The 18779-nt window shown below is 39.6% G+C and overlaps 1 protein-coding gene across 2 annotated transcripts in view; it reads left to right on the forward strand.

Annotated features, from left to right (window-relative positions):
* Nucleotides 1–18779, forward strand: part of ttc28 (tetratricopeptide repeat domain 28) — a 162539-nt gene that overhangs the window by 123741 nt on the left and 20019 nt on the right. For both annotated transcript variants that reach the window (XM_024803208.2, XM_076886758.1), the window contains 10 exons: nt 6222–6418; nt 6499–6652; nt 6736–6907; nt 7395–7563; nt 7666–7826; nt 9549–10037; nt 11299–11491; nt 11638–11718; nt 11862–12114; nt 17306–17415. In XM_024803208.2, the coding sequence (XP_024658976.2) occupies nt 6222–6418; nt 6499–6652; nt 6736–6907; nt 7395–7563; nt 7666–7826; nt 9549–10037; nt 11299–11491; nt 11638–11718; nt 11862–12114; nt 17306–17415 (1979 nt within the window). The remainder of the gene's footprint in view (nt 1–6221; nt 6419–6498; nt 6653–6735; nt 6908–7394; nt 7564–7665; nt 7827–9548; nt 10038–11298; nt 11492–11637; nt 11719–11861; nt 12115–17305; nt 17416–18779) is intronic.

The raw sequence follows: 18779 nt of genomic DNA on the forward strand, positions 1-18779 counted from the left end.
TGGATCTAAATATGCAAGAAATAAACTTAAAATATTAACTGAAATTTAATGCAAACCATGAAAACAAAACTAACAATAGAATGTTAAGGCAATCTAAACTGGTAGCCAAAACTCCATAAATATGAATCCAAAAACTCCCAAGCAACTTTTAAACCAAAACCAGGGACTTTGGCAGTCATAGAAAGAGTATGACTCTGTAACCTTTGGATTTGTGAATTATAGATATGAAATCAGCTTAAAGTGAAAGCATCTGTCTTATGAGAAGTGTAACATCATGCACAGAAAAAGTCACTCCAGTTTCTTCAAACTCTGTCTCTGTTACGTCCCCTGTTAGATTCAGAAATAAATCCTACTTACAGGTGATCTGCTGCTTTTGTTGTATTTAAGATTGAAATTAACTGCAAGGATGCAAGTTAGGCTGTGGACTTCCACATGGAAGAGTGGGGGTTCCATATTAGCAGCTAAAACTCAAGAGGCTTAGAATAGAGGAGGAGAGAGCTATTTTAAAAGGTGGGTTTTTGTTGTTGTTGTTTTTAGGAACCCTGCCTGCACCCCTATCAAGGATGTGAATCTTTTTTTTAAATGATGATTTAGTCAGTCAATATTTTTAACACAATCTGTAAATCTTGATTTTGGACTGTTAAAGTCACACATTTGAAAAGTGTTTACAGTAAGAAATGTAGAGATAGAGGTGGACATGAGCCAAGGAGTTGGGAAGGATGGCTCACAGTTTACACTCGGTGGATCAGACCCCAGTCATCTCTCTCATTACACAGTCTGACATGAAGACCACATGTGACTTCCTCCATCTGGTGTCTGGATACCCCTCCGTATCCCTTCCTCCCCACTTATAACCCCTTCTCATCTGTTTTCCCAATGTGACTTTATTGTAGAAAAAGCAGATTTTATATAAGGCCTCATTTCAACATTTCTCAGAGCAGTTATAAATTATTCTGGCGCAGTGTAATTATTGTCTTTGGAAATAGAAGACTTCCTATGGATGGCATTATTAGGATTTCTGTGTGAAAAATTCAGGTTACTCAAACAGTTTAATGAAGGGAATCACAGGATGAATGTAGGTAAAAAGTTTTGCATTATTGTATTAATGCATTAACATGCATTATGTATAATAAAACAGGGTCATGTTTGAACAGTTTAATTCATTTTACAACGTTTATTGCCCATTTTCTAGAATTGTGCTAGCTGTACCCTCTGTCTTGTAGAACATGTACATGTAAATCTTGAAACAGAACTTGACTTTGGCCCACGAATCTCCACCCCAAAACTCCACACCTTTATTCTCACTCTAGCTTGCATTTGAACACTTGCAACCATGACTTTACCTTCTTCAACTGGTATAATGGCAGAAAACCAGTTAACAAAAGTTATTGTTTTAGTTGACCAAATTCACTAGAATATGGAATCTGTATTTCCCTGTATTGTGGTTTGATATGCCAATGCTACTACTAAGCAAGTTCGACACTGTTAGGCTTTCTTTGCGTGAGCTGGTGTGATAAAAATAAAATGCCATAGATACAGTGACAGGTATCATGGTGGTGGTTTTTAACTTTATTAACTAAGGCTTTCTGCTTCAGGATCTGAGATAAAGATCTGACTATTTTTCCACACAAAATAGATCGCCTACACCAATCTGAGGCATTATCAGAGTAATTGTCAAGGTCCTTGGTCAGTGACCCAGTGTTTTGTGTATTATTATTGTTATTCTATGATTTCTTCGTTGTATATGACTTCTAGTGTTCTGATTTCTGTTTTTGTATTCTAATTTTGTTCCGGTGTCCTCGTGTTTAGTATAGGTTTAGTTCTGTGCCCAGTCTGTTTCCTGTTTTACTTTGAAGGACAATGTATTCTGTTTTGCTTCCTCCCAATCTCGTCTTCGTACTTAGTGTCAGCTGTGTCTCCCAGGTGTTTGCCCTTTGCCCAGTTCCTTCTGTATTTAGTATCTGCGTGTGTTCCTGTTTGTCGTTGCATCGTCCCTCATACTTGCCTGTGTGTTCTGTTTCAGGCTCAGTTTCTAGCCTTCCCAGTTTAGTTTCTGTTTTGACTTATGTCAGCAATAAAGCTGAGGTCTTTGAGTTTAATTTTCACATCCACAAGTCTGCATTTAGGTCCTACTTTCCTGCCTGCCGCACACAGACCGTGACAGTAATGTGTTATTGCGATATGAGAACAAAGACAGGAAGTTAAGGCCCAGGTGACACACACAGAAGAGCATTTACCAAAATAAAATAAAGTAGAAACAAGGAAGGGCACCTACACACATACAAAACACAGAAACACAAATTAAAAAGAAACACAAGAATACAATGAATACAAGAAACGATATCTGTATAAGTCAAAATAGAGACTATAACACAACATATATTATAAGAACATGGGGAGTTTACTTGTGGACCTCTTCAAAGACCAATTGTTTAAAAAAAGAAGAAGAAAAATTGTCAGATTTGGGCTGTAATGGAAATGTTAACAGCCAGCTTTCACTTTGAATGTAACCTTACTTCTAATCTTACCTTAACCTTGGGGGGGGGGGGGGGGGGGGGGGTATTCTACTTTGTACTAATATGCCACTATAGGGAAGGCATAATTATAATTTTTTTCTTTCAATCTCCTTACAATCAGGCTTTTGGCATACATATAAACAGGGGTGCATATAAGTGGTCCGCAGGTGCACATTCGCTGTCAAAATAAAAGACGTGCACCAGATAAGAAGTTGCAACGCATGTTTGCGTACATAAGATTTTCTGGAGGAGGACAGACATTTGTTTAGAACTCTTAAAGATGTCGAAGAAGCAAGCTCCTTTAAGCAATTACTCTGGTGTTCTTCCACCTCCAAAGAAATGTCCAAAGGAGTCCAAACCACAAAAGAAGCGCGTATTCTCAGAAAAGTGGTTGCAGGAGGTGAGCTGGCTTCAAACAAATGATGAACGCACAGAGATGTGGTGCAGAATATGCCGTGAACATCCCACTCTAGAGGACAAAAACAGTGCCTTTTATATGTACGCAAATGCGCGTTGCAACTTCTTATCTGGTGCACACCCCTGCACTATATAGCATTAAGAGGGAAGATTACAGCTGTTCTATGTGTGTGTGTCTTTTGTGTTGAATCTTGATTGAAATGTGCTTGCTGTGATGGAAAGAATAACATAAATCATTCAAGGAAAAGTCATTGCATTGACTTTCATTGTGAGCAATTGTAGGTTTCACGTCTGCATTCAACTTTAAGCAGGACTTTACTGATGAAGGTAGAGCTCAATGTACAATGTGCATGGTTTTTATATGCCAAAGCAAAAATATGCCAATGAAATATGGTAAGATTTAGATTTGTGCAATGTTTGGAATAAAGTCTTACAGAGGAACTCATGTGCTCATTTTCTACTCTGCTCATTTGTTTTTATTATTGGACTCTAAAGTAGTATTCCATGTAGGGATGGGTATTGATAAGATTTTCACGATTCCGATTCCATTTTCAATTCTGTTTAACGATTCGATTCTTAATCGATTCTCTTATTGATTCTTTTAAAAAAAAGGAGAACACTAAGGTCGAATAGCTTAGAGCTTAGATCCACAGCCTACGGCTCTTCAATGGGGGTGTCACAGGGTTCCCGGGAAAAAAAATTGTAAATGTAAAATAATAAGATAAATATTCTTCTGTAGCAATAACAAAGTATAACATAAATTATTCTGTAGCAATTACACAAGAATATCCAGTAATGTCCCTGCCTACAATTAAACACATTCACTTACCGAAAATCGGGCATCTGCTGTGGGAAATGGGTGCAAGCCTTTTACCACAAACTCAGTCACTGCTCGGTGACATTCGTCTATCCTGGCCTGAAAGGAGACGCTACCGGTAGACTGCAGCGAGAACTGCCAGCATCTGAGCCAACCAGACTCCGTCTGTCTCTCTCATCATGGTCACCTAAATGCACAGTAATGGCAGGTTTTGTAATAAGGCAGATCGCGCTAACATAATATGCACTGTTAGTTGATTATTTACCTGCCGCATTAACGGGCAAACGTTACCGCTGCTGCTGGGTTGAGATTCACGAGTCCGGAGCGGAATTAAAAACACAACATTTATTTAAGGTCATCGCGTGTCTTTTGCATATTCGTGGTGTTTCCTCCCTTAAATGAAATATCTACTTTGCAAGTATTGCAAGTTGCCCTGTTGTCATCCGTTCTCGTAAAGTATAACCAAACTTTTGAGCGTTTGAGCCGCCATGTTTCCTGCCAGGTTAATGACGCTCCGCAACGTGGTGACATCATTTGGGGCGACTGGAATTGATAAGGGAATCGTTTGCAAAAATGACAAACAATTCCAAGGAATTGAAACAGTGGGAACCGGTTCTCAACAAGAACCGGTTTTCGATACCCATCCCTAATTCCATGTTTACAAAATTACCATTATTAATCTTATACTGGGCTTTAGTGCAACCCCAAGTTCACCCATTGTGTAAAACAAGCCATTTCAGTTCCCTTGCACCTCCTTTTTAGCCAACGTTCTTTTGACTGGCTGCTCCTCATAAATAAAAACATGAACAGCAAGTGGGCAGGGATTCTGTATGATCCAGGCTCTTTGGCTGTGATTCCAACCAGAGAGCCTGGATTTTCACTCTTATATCATGCAGAATAGAAAAAAACTGTTCAAAACATGGCTCAAAAGAATTAGTTATAGATACACTGATCTCATTATTTGCAATATGTGGCCATATCCACAGTTTGAGTATCCAGCACTGTAGCAGAGTGTATCACAGAAAATGAAGAAAAAAGCAAAGTAGGTACATTTTAAATTGCAAATAACCAGTGTGCACAGTTGTCAGTTAAATGCAGGAGGGTGACAAGTACTATATTTTGGAGTACAGGAAATAACTAGCATAAAATGTAAATTTTCATTCTCCTCTCTTGTGCCCCAAGTTTCTTCCTTAACTATTCTCTCTCCCAACTTTTGTCTGTTCTGGCTCCATAAACTGGGTTGTTGACAGCAAAGACACATCATGACAGAAGAAGTTGGGAAGGCGACTGGGACTTAAGTTTTCCCAGTTCTTTTTCCCTGGACAGAGAGACTGATTTCTGCATATGTTATACTAAAGTTTGAAGAGACACAGCAGCAGATATTATTAGATTTGTTGAATTTCCCACTGTAGCTTTTTAATTATTCACCACTCTGCTCAAAAAGGATTTTTTACAGTTCAAGAAACCATGTGGGCATTTATATTCACCACCATACAGATGCTGCATATTTATAACTCCTAATGTCATTTTGGGAATTTACTCTGTTCATCATGCTCCCTACATGTGCAGTAATTGCTGTTTGATGAATCCTACAAATCCAAACAGCGCTGGATAAACCATTCTACAGAGCTGTGGAGACTTGAGACTTGGAGACCAAAAAAATCACAAAACTGAGGACTTAAACTTCACTTGTCTGACTTCCTTGAGCCTGGACTTTAAAATTCCCCTATGTCCATGGAAGATTTTTCTGGGTTTTATGACCTTGATCCTCCGAGATGTGGGTGATCAACAATAACTGTATGCTTTCAGAATATGTCATTTTTGTTCTTCTTAAAAAAACGTTGCCTCCAGTCTTTGTGGTTTGGTGACAAAGGAAATAATCATTTTAACTAACACACCTAAATATTGATTTTATTGGAACTGGAATTATCAAAGAGTTGTCTGACCACTTCAACATTACAGCTTTTTGCCGTGGTGACCATTTTTGTATACAAAGTCCATTCCTCTTGAAATGGACATTTGGAGGAGTTTAAATGATGGGGCTAGGTATTGTGCTGTTTTAAATGAAACAAGTTAGAAACATAAAATTAAGATAATTCTTGGAAAATCAATCATTAGGATGGACTTGCCAGCCAGAGGCCAGAAATTGAAATGAACTAGCTTTATTTTAATACGAGCATTACCTGATACAGCTTGTAGTTGGCATGCTACAAGACTTCCTAGATTAGATGTATTACCTGGGCGCTTTGCATAGACTTTGTTTGTCCTATTGAAATGTTTTTCTCCATGCCACTTGCTAAAACATATGGTTAGGATTAGTGTTGTGACTAAAGTTGAGAACATGACCGATCACAAGAACGTTCAAATGTTGTATGCTAAAAGAGATTAAACTTGGAGTTTACCTGCATCTTAATGGTTTCCTTGTTAGTTCAATAGTTTGTGTTTTTGCCTCCTCTCATCTCCTATCACAGGCATCATACACCAGATGAAGGGAGAGTATGACACTGCGCTAAAGTTCCACAAAGCCCACCTGTCCTTCGTCCAAGAACTTTGTGATTACGCTGCCCAGGGGAGGGCCTATGGCAACATGGGCAATGCCTACCATGCGCTTGGCATGTACGACCAAGCAGTCCAGTACCACAGACAAGAGCTGCAAATCTCTCTGGAGGTAAATTTTATGACCCTTTTCAAAAAACATGTGGACGATTGTGTGGAAAGCAGAATCACGATGTGTCTTTGTGTTATCAGGTGAACGATCGTCCATCTCAGGCATCCACGCACGGTAACCTTGCTGTGGCCTACCAAGCGCTGGGTGCTCACGACCGAGCTCTCCAGCACTACCTGCACCACCTGACCATTGCACGAGAGATGCGAGACACTCAAAGTGAAGCAAGAGCCTTAGGTAAACCTGTCAAGAGATAAATGCACTTGAGTTGAGTTAAATGAAACATGAAAAATATTGCTCACCGTTATTTTCTTTTGCAGCAAACTTGGGTAACTTTCACAGCTGGAGAGGTGAATATGCTCAGGCCTTGCCCTACTACCAACAGTACCTGGTTTTGGCGCCAGGTTTGCAGGACCTCGAAGCAGAAGGCAAAGTTTGCCATAACCTGGGTTATGCTCACTACTGTCTTGGACAGTACAGAGATGCTGTCAGGTCAGAGACTAAATAAATCTTACAAAACTGAACTTCATATAATGAAAATGACCCCGTTGGCCTTATGTCGAAAAACATGTGTTGTGTTTTCCATACATACATTCATCCATCCATCCACTACTCCTCCACATCGAAAGGAGCCAGCTGAGGAGATTTGGGCATCTGACTTGAATGCCTTCAGGATGCTTCCTGGCCAAGGTTTTCAGGCATGTCTTACCAGGAGAAGGCCCTGGGGCTACATCTCTTGACTAGCCTGGAAAGCTCCCATGTTCCTCAGATGAGCTGGAGGAGGTAGCTGGGGAGAGAGAGGTCTGGGCTTCTCTTCTTAGGCTACAACCCCCGCAACCAGGCCCAGCAGCAGAAAGTGGATGGACGGATGGATGGATGGATGTTAATGAGACTTTAATTTCTCATTTTAAGGATTTGTGCTTTTATATTACATCGAAACAAGATGCACGATAAAAAACAAAAGTTTAAAATTTTCCAGGTATTATGAACAGGATTTGGCCCTGGCTAAGGATCTCCAGGACAAATTAGCACAGGCAAAAGCCTACTGCAACCTTGGTCTGGCCCACAAAGCACTGGGGGAGTACAACAAAGCAGAGGAATGTCAGAGATATCTGCTTTCTTTAGCACAAGCCCTGGACAACACACAGGTCACCTGTTAATTATGTTTTCATTTCATAAACCTTGAAATTCTGTCTTTTGCACAAAAAGAGGTTGTTAATCAGTATCTGTGTGATTATATTTGTCAGCAGGCAGTTTTCAGGGCCTTTGGGAATCTCGGTGATGTGTGTGTGTGCCGGGGTGATTTTCCAGGAGCTGTGAAGTTCTACCAGCAGCAATTAACCTTGGCTCAGAAGGTCAACGATCAGAAGATGGAGGCTGATGCCTATTCAGCACTTGGTTCAGTTCACAGGTGATAAACTGGTTAACCAGTGTTTTAACCACACACAAACAGTGCATGTAAAAAATGAACAAATGAATGTGTTGTATTGTTTTAAAACCTAAGTTTAGTAATATAGCCATTCCTGTTTATTGGAGGCAGTCGAAAGTTTGTAGAGCTAAAATATTAACTTACCAGATCAAGCTGCAGAGATTGTGCTTCACAAAAGCAGAAATTTAGCTGCTAATTAATGCTTACATAAAAGAAACAAAAATCTGCACAATATTATTACTATGTACTTTTCAAATGATGTTAAATATTGTTGTGTTATGATCATTTTATCTGCTCCCATATGGAAAAGATATATATAAATCTTATAAATTTTGTATCTGTCTTGTGTGAAACTTGTATGAAAAGCATATAAGAGTGAAAACGGATATAAGATCCCTTGAAAAATTATATAATGAAACTTGTATGTTTTGGATACTTACTAAAACAATGTATGAAAGTAATGAGAAAGTGGCCACTTTCATGAGTAAATCACGTAAGCCTTATATGATTTACTCATGAAAGTGGCCACTTTCATGAGTAATCACATATAAGTTTTTACTATTTCTTTTCCATATGGGCTAAAACTATAATCAAATATGAATAATTAATATATTGGGGAAAGCTCAGCTGAGTTTATGGAGGCAAAAGGGACATCGGTTTGAGAATGTATTTATTTACCTTTATAAAGCCACTTGCTTGTAGACCATTTTCTTTGTAATGCCTGCTATTTACTTTGGAGTTACAAAGAAAAAGCCTGTTTCCAAAAACATGTGAGTTTAAAAAGTCTCAGCCAACTGACAAGAGATTCTGTGCCAATTCTCAGCAGTTAATAGAAGTGTTCTGTGCTTTCCACAAATTCCTATGAATAGTAGTTAATTTAAACTTACAGTTCAAGGTGCAGCTTACTAATTAAAACCTCAGTTTTCCCAGAGTTGGTCCATTTAAGCTTGGTACTCCAAGAAATCTTTTATCCACAATAGTTTCCTCTGTCCTTCCCAAAAACAGTACCTTTTTGCATACTGGGCACAGCTGGAAAACTAATTATTAATTTAAACTGTATCTTTCAATAAAGCATATCTTTTAGTATTAACTTATTATTAAGTTATTAACAAAGAGAAGTAACATATAAGATAAGATAAGATAACTCTTTATTGTCATTGCACAGTCATACATAGTACAGTAGTACAATGAAATTGGAAAAACTGTCCTACGTCGGCACTACATATAACACAACACGACACGATATGACACATCACAACGTAACAAACAACACAACACAGTATATTAACTTAGTATAAAAAAGAAGAATAAGTGTATGTGTATTGCACACTGTTATTATTGCACATTAATTATTATTGCACCTTGTTATAAATATAAATATTATTGTTATCGTTTTAAACATTGTTACCTCCCCCTAAAAAGTCCAGGGAGGTATCCAGTCAGGTCAGCTATTTACATTGATCAGGGCTATTGCCCTGTTGTAAAAGCTGTCCTTGAGTCTATTTGTTCGGGACCTCAGCAGCCTGAACCTCCTGCCAGATGGCAGCATCCATCCTTTGCAACAGACTGGCTCTAAAAATAATAAACCACATGAAATATCATACTATACAAAGGACACCAGGTGTTGGCTATAACTAATGTGTGACTTGCTCTAGTTCCCTTGATTCATCTTAATTCAGTGTTCTTGCACTTTTTCCCACCTAGGCTTCTCCGCCAGCTGGATACGGCCTTGTCGTTCCACAGCCAGGAGTTGACCATCCGAAAGGATCTAGGTGATCAGCAGGGGGAGTGCCGTGCTCTTGGCCACCTAGCAGCTGTTCATATGGCCTTGGGAGACTATGCTACAACTTTCCAGTGTTATGAGACCCAGCTGGGCCTGGCACAGGGGCTCAGGGATGCCCGTTTGGAGGCACAGGTCCATGGAAACATGGGCATCACCAAGATAAACATGGGATTGTTTGAGGAAGCTATTGGTTATTTTGAGCAGCAGCTGGCCATGCTGCAGCAGCTAAGTGGAACTGAGAGCATGCTAGACAGAGGCAGGGCCTATGGGAACCTGGCAGACTGCTATGATGTTTTGGGAGATTATGAGGAGGCTATACAGTATTATGAGAAGTATCTGGCAGTGGGTCAGAGTCTCAATCATGTCCAGGACCAAGAGAAAGCCTACAGAGGACTTGGCAATGCGCACAGGTAGGTGAAACTAAAATCAAATTGAGAACATAAGAGGTTATGGCTCAGACGATACCCTTCTATACATGCATTTGATAAATTTAATACAGGGCACACTATTAGGGTACTGTGCATCTGCAAGCCACTTTGCAAACCACCTCCAAACCAGCTCTTCTTTTCTTGCTGTATCTTCCTGTTACTGATGCTTGCACTGTTCCAGTCAGAAATAAAAAAGCATTATATGTGATTTAAATAAAAATTCTGTTTCTAGAAACGTACAAGGAGATTGCACTTGCTGTCCTGATACACAGTGTTGTATGAGGGGGCTCATGAGGAGGTGGAGAGTCTAAGTCTGCCATGACCCATAAATCCTAATTGGCCAAATTCATTTGAAATGAGCAAGGCTGAAATAATCTATAGTGTGTTTAATTTAAATATCACTATCAATTCATTTCAGAACTTAATTTTATAATTTCCTGTCTTGTTTTTTTTTTTTTTTTTTCTATTACTGAAATAAAATTTGCATTTAAATTTTAAAATGATTCTCCATAGACCAACTGCTTCTCTTCCTTCTTTCCTTCTCAGCTAACTCTAGTAAGAGGATAAATAAAATTAGGAAATTTTTCAGGGTTTTGAAGTCTCCCTGGATTTCCCACTAAATGTAGAAATAAATTCAAACCTACAGTGCTGCAGACTTCTGTTTACATCAGCGTAAAAATGTATGTTGTGTTCATTTATGTTCTATCCTATTAGTTAGGATACACCTTTCTAATACAGAATAGCATTCATGCAAGAGTTTTAAATGAGCATTTCTTGCCACAAGCATTTTATACACATTTTAATTAGAGTCATAATAAGAATAAATACAGTCAGAACTCTGCAGCGTATTAAAAGCAAAAAGCCTTTTTTCAGACACATATCCCACGGTGGGCAACTCTCATATGATACAACATAAGTAATGCTCACTGACAGAAGAACAAGGCTTACCGTTGGGTTTACTTTATCCAGCTGTTGCTCCTGAGTGTGAATGAAATGGTAATGTAGAGTACAGATTTATAACAAACCTTCGTAGACTTTCTTTCTCTGAGTTTTTCTCTGAGTAGATATAAAGAGAAAAATGTTTTGTTAATATGGACCAGTTTGTCTTCTTTTCTTTAAATGTTGCAGAAACAACAAAAACAGGAGGCCTGCTTTCAAGAACAAGCAAAGTGCAGAAAAAAAATGCATTATCATACCAGGTCTTTTTCCTCCCCTTTTTGTTCTCCTCCCTCTCCTACTTCAGGTCCATGGGTAGTCTCCAGCAAGCACTGGTGTGTTTTGAGAAGAGGTTGGTAGTAGCTCATGAGCTAGGTGGTGAAGGAGAAGGTAAGGCTCAGGCTTATGGAGAGCTGGGCACCTTACATAGCCAGCTGGGCAACTATGAGCAGGCCCTCTCTTGTCTGGAGCACCAGCTTAACATTGCACGCATAGCAGGGGTAGGTTTTCACCAGCAAAATGTTCTTGTTTCTGTTTCATATTTTGTTTTGCCCTGCTGAATATGATAATTAATATGGGGAGGGGGGGTATATATTAAAAACACATAATGCCCATAGAATGAGGTCAACTCTGTTTGAACTATCAGGATAAATCCCTGGAGGCAGAGGCAAGCAATGCACTTGGAGGTGTCTATCAGTTGATGGCAGACAACGAGACAGCTCTACAGGTCTGTATCACATTCATCATTGTATGTGCAGAGGATAGCCCCCCTTGTTATGAAATGTCTTTAATTATACTGATTAACAGGGAAAACAGAATTTATCAGTTGTCAAGTCTCTCCTCTAAGCAACCTAATTTTTCCTGCTGTAGTGGCACCAAAGGGCTTTGGATATAGCAGAACAGACTGGATGTGTCAGGGGCCAGGGTCGAGCCTATGGCAACTTGGGACTGACCTACGAAGCTCTAGGGAAGTACGAACGGGCAGTAGTCTTCCAGGAGCAACACCTGAGTGTTGCAGCACAGACCAATGACCTGATAGCAAAGACTATGGCCTATGGAAGCCTGGGGAGGACACATCATGCACTGCAAAACTACGCGCAGGCTGTAATGTATCTACAGGAGGGTAAGACATTAGCTACAACAATTAATAGTGAGCATGATGATATTGCAGTTGCTGTGTTTATGTATGAAAGTTTAAAAAGAACAAACCCCTGGGATCCAAAGATACTGGGTATAGAGGCATGGCAGCTTTGATTCACAGCTGTCCCAAGCAATCAGTGTCATTATATCTCCATTATACCATTTTTCTTGCTTCCAGAAGTATTATTTATAACAGTATAACTTCAGACAAGTATTGCTTGTTTGATGTTCAAATAGTTTAACATTTTAACTTTTATTGGATGTTGCACTGCCTCTATTAAGAGATATAAAATAATATTAATGAAAATGAATTAAAATAGAGAGCAGAGATAACTCCGTATGTAAATAACTCTAAGGGCCTAGTCCTCACAGTCAGTCAGAAACGCCTATGCTTCCCACTTTTTTTTCCACTCACTTTCATGCACATGCTTTCACTCTTGTATATGTTTAGAGGCCACTAGAAATAGGTGTAAATGTGCAAATGATAGTTGATTTCAACATAACCTAAAATAAGTCTTCAGTAACCCCAAGTTGCTCTTTTCTATAAGATTAAATAAGCACAACTGCTTAAAATTAAGGGGGAAATATCACAGCACTGCATGTAAATAACAGACCGTGTAAGACCTCTTGGACAGTGTGAAGTAAGCCATTGGTTTCTATATTTGATTTTTAAAGCATAAAGTGAACACCATAAGCAGGTGGAGCAGGCCCCACCAGCGTCCCTTGACCACATGGGGGAGGGAGGCGTCCCCCATGCCGTTCAAGAGGTCAACGCGTGGGAAGGACCCGGTGATTTTCAGAAATAACTCTCTAGTGTTCCCACAATGGCTGATGGTGTGATTTTCATTGGTTGGTAATATATAGAAGTAACATTGATAAGTGTGGTATTTGTCCAAAACTATTTTTTAACTGATAGTCTAGTGTGACGGGAAGAAACGTGATGCACTGAGGACACTTAGAGAGCTGTCACTACTAAACGTCATAGGACTTATAAAGAAAATAGGTCCTGGGAGCACGAAAATTGCTGCCTATGGACACAGCCCCCAATGCTCAGTCCAATTAAGTTACCCACTTTTCTGGTGGATGACAAATCTTAATTGATTAATTGCTCTGTTGCTTTGCTAGATAGGCAGGGTAGTGATAAAACTAGTTACAATCATAGGGTTTAACATATTCCATTAATACTAACAGTAGTCTTTACAGAGTTGTAAAACTTTAATTTAAAGGAAATTTGTGGGGTCTGTGTAACCATCTTTTGTGGTCTTGGGTGTATATTTTAAGGAGACAGAATTATTGGGATCATTATTATTATTATCAGACCAATTGACACTGATTTTCAGTCCAGTTCTTGTCTAATTTGAGATAGTTTTTTCCATATTTCCCTTCCTTAAGAATTGCCTCTTGATAGTTAGCATCCTTTTTTTTTTTTTTTTTTTTTGTGTCCCGTTTGGATCTTTAGCCATCAGAATTGTTGTCTTAAGGCCAAGAAAGATGCCAAGCGGATTTATTTTACCAAGTGGATCATCATGGCCTTGCCATATTGGTCCATTTGATTGACCTTTATTATAATTATGAATTTATTTTATTTTCAGTTGCTACAAACGGGACAGACATGACTGGGGGATAGGACAGGGAGAAAGAATGAAAGAAAGAGAGGGAGAGAAAGAAAACCAAAGGGGAGAAGAGACGGTGAGAAGGGGGGGAAGAAAGAAAAAAAAAACAAAAAAAACAAACAAAACACCTGGGTCACCTGTATGGAGAAAAAAAACAGAAGAGAAAGCAAACAACAAAGAGCAACATAATAAAAAAAACAGCACCATCACAATAAACTAGCTAGCAGTAGATATCAGTAGATACTAAATAATAAACGATATTGTGCAGCACGCAAGATAGACAGCGCACAATGTGCTTTGAGGCAGCAGTCAAGAAAGCTGTAGTCCGCGTCTGTGAATACCCGTGTGTACACCTGTGTGCATACCTGTGTGGATCAGCATGCTTGCATTCCAAAGGTTTCTCCATGTAACGATCTGCTAGGGAGTGTGGGGAGCCATAGCCCCGTCCTCCAGGGTATGAAGCAGGTATGGAGGAGATCAAAACTCCAGAGATCCAGAGGCCCCCAGAACACAAGAGACCAAGGAAGACCAACAGAGGGGCAGCCGCGCCACTGTCCCAGTAAGAGCTGAGGAGAGTCCCAGATGAGGGCTCACTCAGCAGCCACCGAGCAGAAGCCAGGGGGAGTTGCAGTGACGCGCCCGTGAGCTCCGCCGGCAGCCAGCTGTGCCTGAGTGACCGAGCCCCAGGCCGAGAGGCCGGGGGCACCCCACCTCTGAAGTGGCCCGAGCGAGCCCCAGGCTCCAAGCCCCGATAAGCGGCCGCCAAGGAGTGAGCCGGTGTGTACCCGGACGCCCATCCCCAGACACAAAGAACCACCAACGCACCGACACCTGAGGGAGTCCGCCACTGGCAGGGGAAGTGGTGGGGGGAGAAAGGCCTCCAAACCTTGGAGGGCCTGAGATGTCCCCAGAGAGGTGGCGTCTGATACCCAACCTGACATATAGACACAGACATACGGGCACACACAGACACAAACATCCATTCCCACCCTCATGCTCTCATATGCACTTAACTCCACACTCAACCAACGTGGAGACAGACATAAAGAGACGCTGTACACACGATCACACTCCCCAAGTGTACTCTACGAACCGGGTCTAGGTACCCTTGCCCCTGGAGGGGGGAACTGCACCCAGACCCAGGTGGTGTTAGTTAGCTAACTATCTAACTAGTTAGGTAACTAGTTAGATAGTTAGCATCCTACCAAAGATAGACTTCCTATATCCCAGACTTGGGAAACTCCCTTGGTGTGTTAAGCAAAGGGTCGGGAAGAATAGATGAAAAAAGTGGAACAGAAAAATCAATGAGAATAATATTTTTTTTAAAGCCAAGATACTATACAAGAGTGATTTGTACCATGTACAACTGGTTGCCATATACAGTAAAATACACTAGAAGAGATGTCACAGAGATTTTTTTATTTTATCTATTAAACTGCAGTTAGAGTGATAATATACACATATATATTTTAGCAGGTATTTATCTTGTGTGAGCATTGTACAGTCAGCTGCCGGAATGAAGGACCTACGAAAGCAATAGTTCATCGAGGTCCAGTTTTCTCAAAAGTTTTTAACACACACTGGACACCATGCTAAAACATACCAGGTTTTTGGCTATTAGCTCTTTGGGAATCACCTTGTTGATGCAAAATTAATATTTTATGTCTGTCAAACTGTGCTATATTTTACTTTTTCATATATTCAACTAATGAAACTGGAACTAACTGTGTGTGTTTTGCAGCAACGGCTTTTTTTTTCTCATATATGTAGACACAACACTGGTTAATCTCGTTTTTATGCTTGAATGAGGTATGTTTATGAACAAGTACTTACTTTTGTTAATGTGTGGGTATTAATGATTGTTGCTGTCTGTGTTCATTAGGGACTAGGTCTGTCTTTTTTGTGGGTTACAACCAGAAACTGCGAGGAAAGAAAGATAGAAATGTTTTCTTACTGCCATCTTATATTAAGTACATTATAAATACATGATTGTGAGTGCTGAAGTGCTTATTAATAGTTTGATAAACGGGACACAAAAAGGCCCAAGCCAGGAGTTTTATTATCTGGCCTTAACTAAGTGTGACTATTGTTTAAACCTGACCAATTAATTTTCTTTTCTCTAATGCTAATCCACGTAATCTTACTTAAACCTAACCAAGTCTGTCTACCACCAAGCAAAAAAAATATGTAGTTTTGCTTCCTAACCTAACCAGCAGCAAGTGAAAACATAACTCAAAAGTCCAAATAATGCCAGCATTCTACATTTGTGTCCAGGAACAGAAAACAATTGAGAAATTTTTGTGCAGAAACACTGTTCACTAGACTAAATTTCAAAGCTTTGAGAACAACAAGAAACAGTTATATAGCATACTGTTTGATACCAACATCTGAATCAAAAGCAGCAGGATAGGAATTTTTGATCTAAACTTTTCCACTGTGTTCAAAAGCACTATACATTTTTGACATGTATCCACAAACTTGTGATGAAAAGCGAGCAAAAACTTAGTCACCATTTTCCCCCTGCAGTCGTACAGAGACCATGTAGGGAGGCTCTGGCTCTTAGCACATACTTTGATCTACGTGTGAGTATCTTCTTTAAAGTCGGAGTTGTTTAAGACTGAGAACATTGCGAGGTGTTTTTGAAATCCTCAAGAAGCATGAAAGGTATTTATGAGTCTGACACAGGCTAATACAGGATCAGTGCTCAGCTGTGTACCCTGGAGTGTGGTTTCCTTCAGGCAGGTTGTTGTCGATAATCCTGTTTGATTTAACTACATCTCTAACTAGACTTCTCTTTGGAACACATATTTGTGTCTCATCAACCTTGTTGAAAATAATCCCATTTTGATCTCTTTCCTATTAAAAAGACATGCGCACATTAAAAGGCTGATAAAATTAAAATACAGTCTAATTGTAATGGATCTTAAAATGAGTGACTGGGTTAATTTATGAACTCATCCAGGCTTCATCGAGCCTCTAAGACAGAGTCATGCTTTGTCACTTGGCTCACAGATCCTCTGGATTTTAATTGATCATTAGCTCGACAAGCAAAAAGAATTTCAGCTCAGAGTTGAGGTTAGGACAGAGTAAAAAAAAAAAATCACTTGTGTGTCTCCAATTAACTTTCCCAACCAATACTCACACAGACCATCACTGGCCCAGACAGAGACAAACAGGCAGAGAAGCGTGAAGAAAACTTGATATTTGATGAGCTTCTGCACAATCTGAGAGCCTAATGAGAACTAAATACAACTTGCTATGACTGCCTGCGCCTTCGCAGCAGGAGTAGATGAAACATATCTGAGATGAAGGAGAAGGTTTCAAGACTTTTGAATTGAATTTGAATCAGCTGCATAAAAAAACAAGGGTTAAGAAAGACAAAAGAAACAGTGGGAGAAAAGGAATGGCAAATGTGAGTGCTGCTGGCTGAGTCAGTAAGAATTCACTTCAGTACAGCAACAGTTGTCACAAGCGTCAAAGTGCCAGGACTTTGGAAGAGATGATTTTCGTATCAGCCTCTTGGAACTAGCGTCTGATCTTTTCTGCTGTCTGTTTCCCTAGGTCTGCGTCTGGCAGAGCAGTTAGGTCGGAGAGAAGATGAAGCAAAGATACGCCATCGCCTGGGCCTGTCTCTTTGGGCCAGTGGAAACCTGGAGGAATCACAGCACCAGGTGTGTATGTGTATGCATTTATGCATGTGTTCTCAACTGCAAAGATGCAATTTGTGTGTGTGCATTTAAGATTTAAGAGAAACATTGTTAAATCTTGTGAAACCTCAAGGAACCATTTTCTACCTTGCCATCTGAAAATAGGCACCATGAGCACAGGGCAGATCCAACTGAAAAAGCAAATTGTCAATTACAATTTATGAACCATAAAGCAAACCCTTCTATACTGTCTTTATAGACTCAAACCAATATGGGAGCAATAGGAACCATATTTTACAAATTAACTTACTTGTCTCACAGCATGAAGTTACTGGTTTGAACCTGCTAGGTAGCTGGTGCCTTTCTGTGTGGAGTTTGCATGTTTTCCTTGTGCCCGTGTGGGTTCTCTCTGGGTGAACTTGCTTCCTTCCACAACCCAAAGACATATGTATTAAATTGATTGGTGGCTCTAAATTGGCCATATATGTGAATGTGAGTGTGAATGGGTGTACCCCTCTTTTTGTTCTATAAATAATTAAAGATACAGCCGGTGATTTTATTAGATTATTTAATAGAAAAAGGGATATCATACTCATAAATATACATAGAATAATGTGCAATTATATCTTCCACATTATGCCATTATGCCTCCAAATTATGCCAGCTAATGTTAGCCACGAGTGTTTTTAAAGTCATGCTTTCCCTCAGACAAACAGTTGAGTTACAGTCTCACATCATATGAGAGTTTATTCACCAAGTGTTAGAGTCCAGCGTTAGAGCCACTTCAAAGAAAAGTTTTACTAATGCCTAACAGTAACTAACAGGCTAACAGAGAGCTTTGGTTTTTCCTCATTATTCTTTGTTTCCCAGCTTTGTTTGCATAAGTGAGAAATCCAGTGTAGAAGTGTAGAATACTGCTTAAGACTGTTTTGATCTATGACAGATAATAATTTTCTCTACTGCATTACTATGTCTTATTAATACCTGGTATTATTGTTGAATTTGCATAGTTTTTATTATATAAACTTTTAAAAGATATTAAATGACTGTCAGTGTCAGGTTTGCTGTACGGCAGGCAGGTTTTGGACACAAACACGGGATTCTGAAGATAAGACATAAACTCAAAAGGCTGCTTTATTGCTGAACTTAAGAAATTTAAAATACATAACACAAATCTGAGGGAGAGAGGGAAAACGGGCGAGGGAGTTACAGTCTGAGTACACACAGTAATGGGTTAAAGAAGTAAATAAATGACCCTTTGTATAAATACTCAGCTAGAAGTAAGAGAATGCTACCTAACTAAATGCATTCTATCAAAATGGAATATGTGAGTGACATTTTTGATTATAATTTGGTTATTTCATCACTCAGACAACCCAGACCATGGA

The sequence above is a fragment of the Maylandia zebra genome, linkage group LG7 (genome assembly GCF_041146795.1).
Source record: "Maylandia zebra isolate NMK-2024a linkage group LG7, Mzebra_GT3a, whole genome shotgun sequence".
NCBI classification, from domain to species: domain Eukaryota; kingdom Metazoa; phylum Chordata; class Actinopteri; order Cichliformes; family Cichlidae; genus Maylandia; species Maylandia zebra.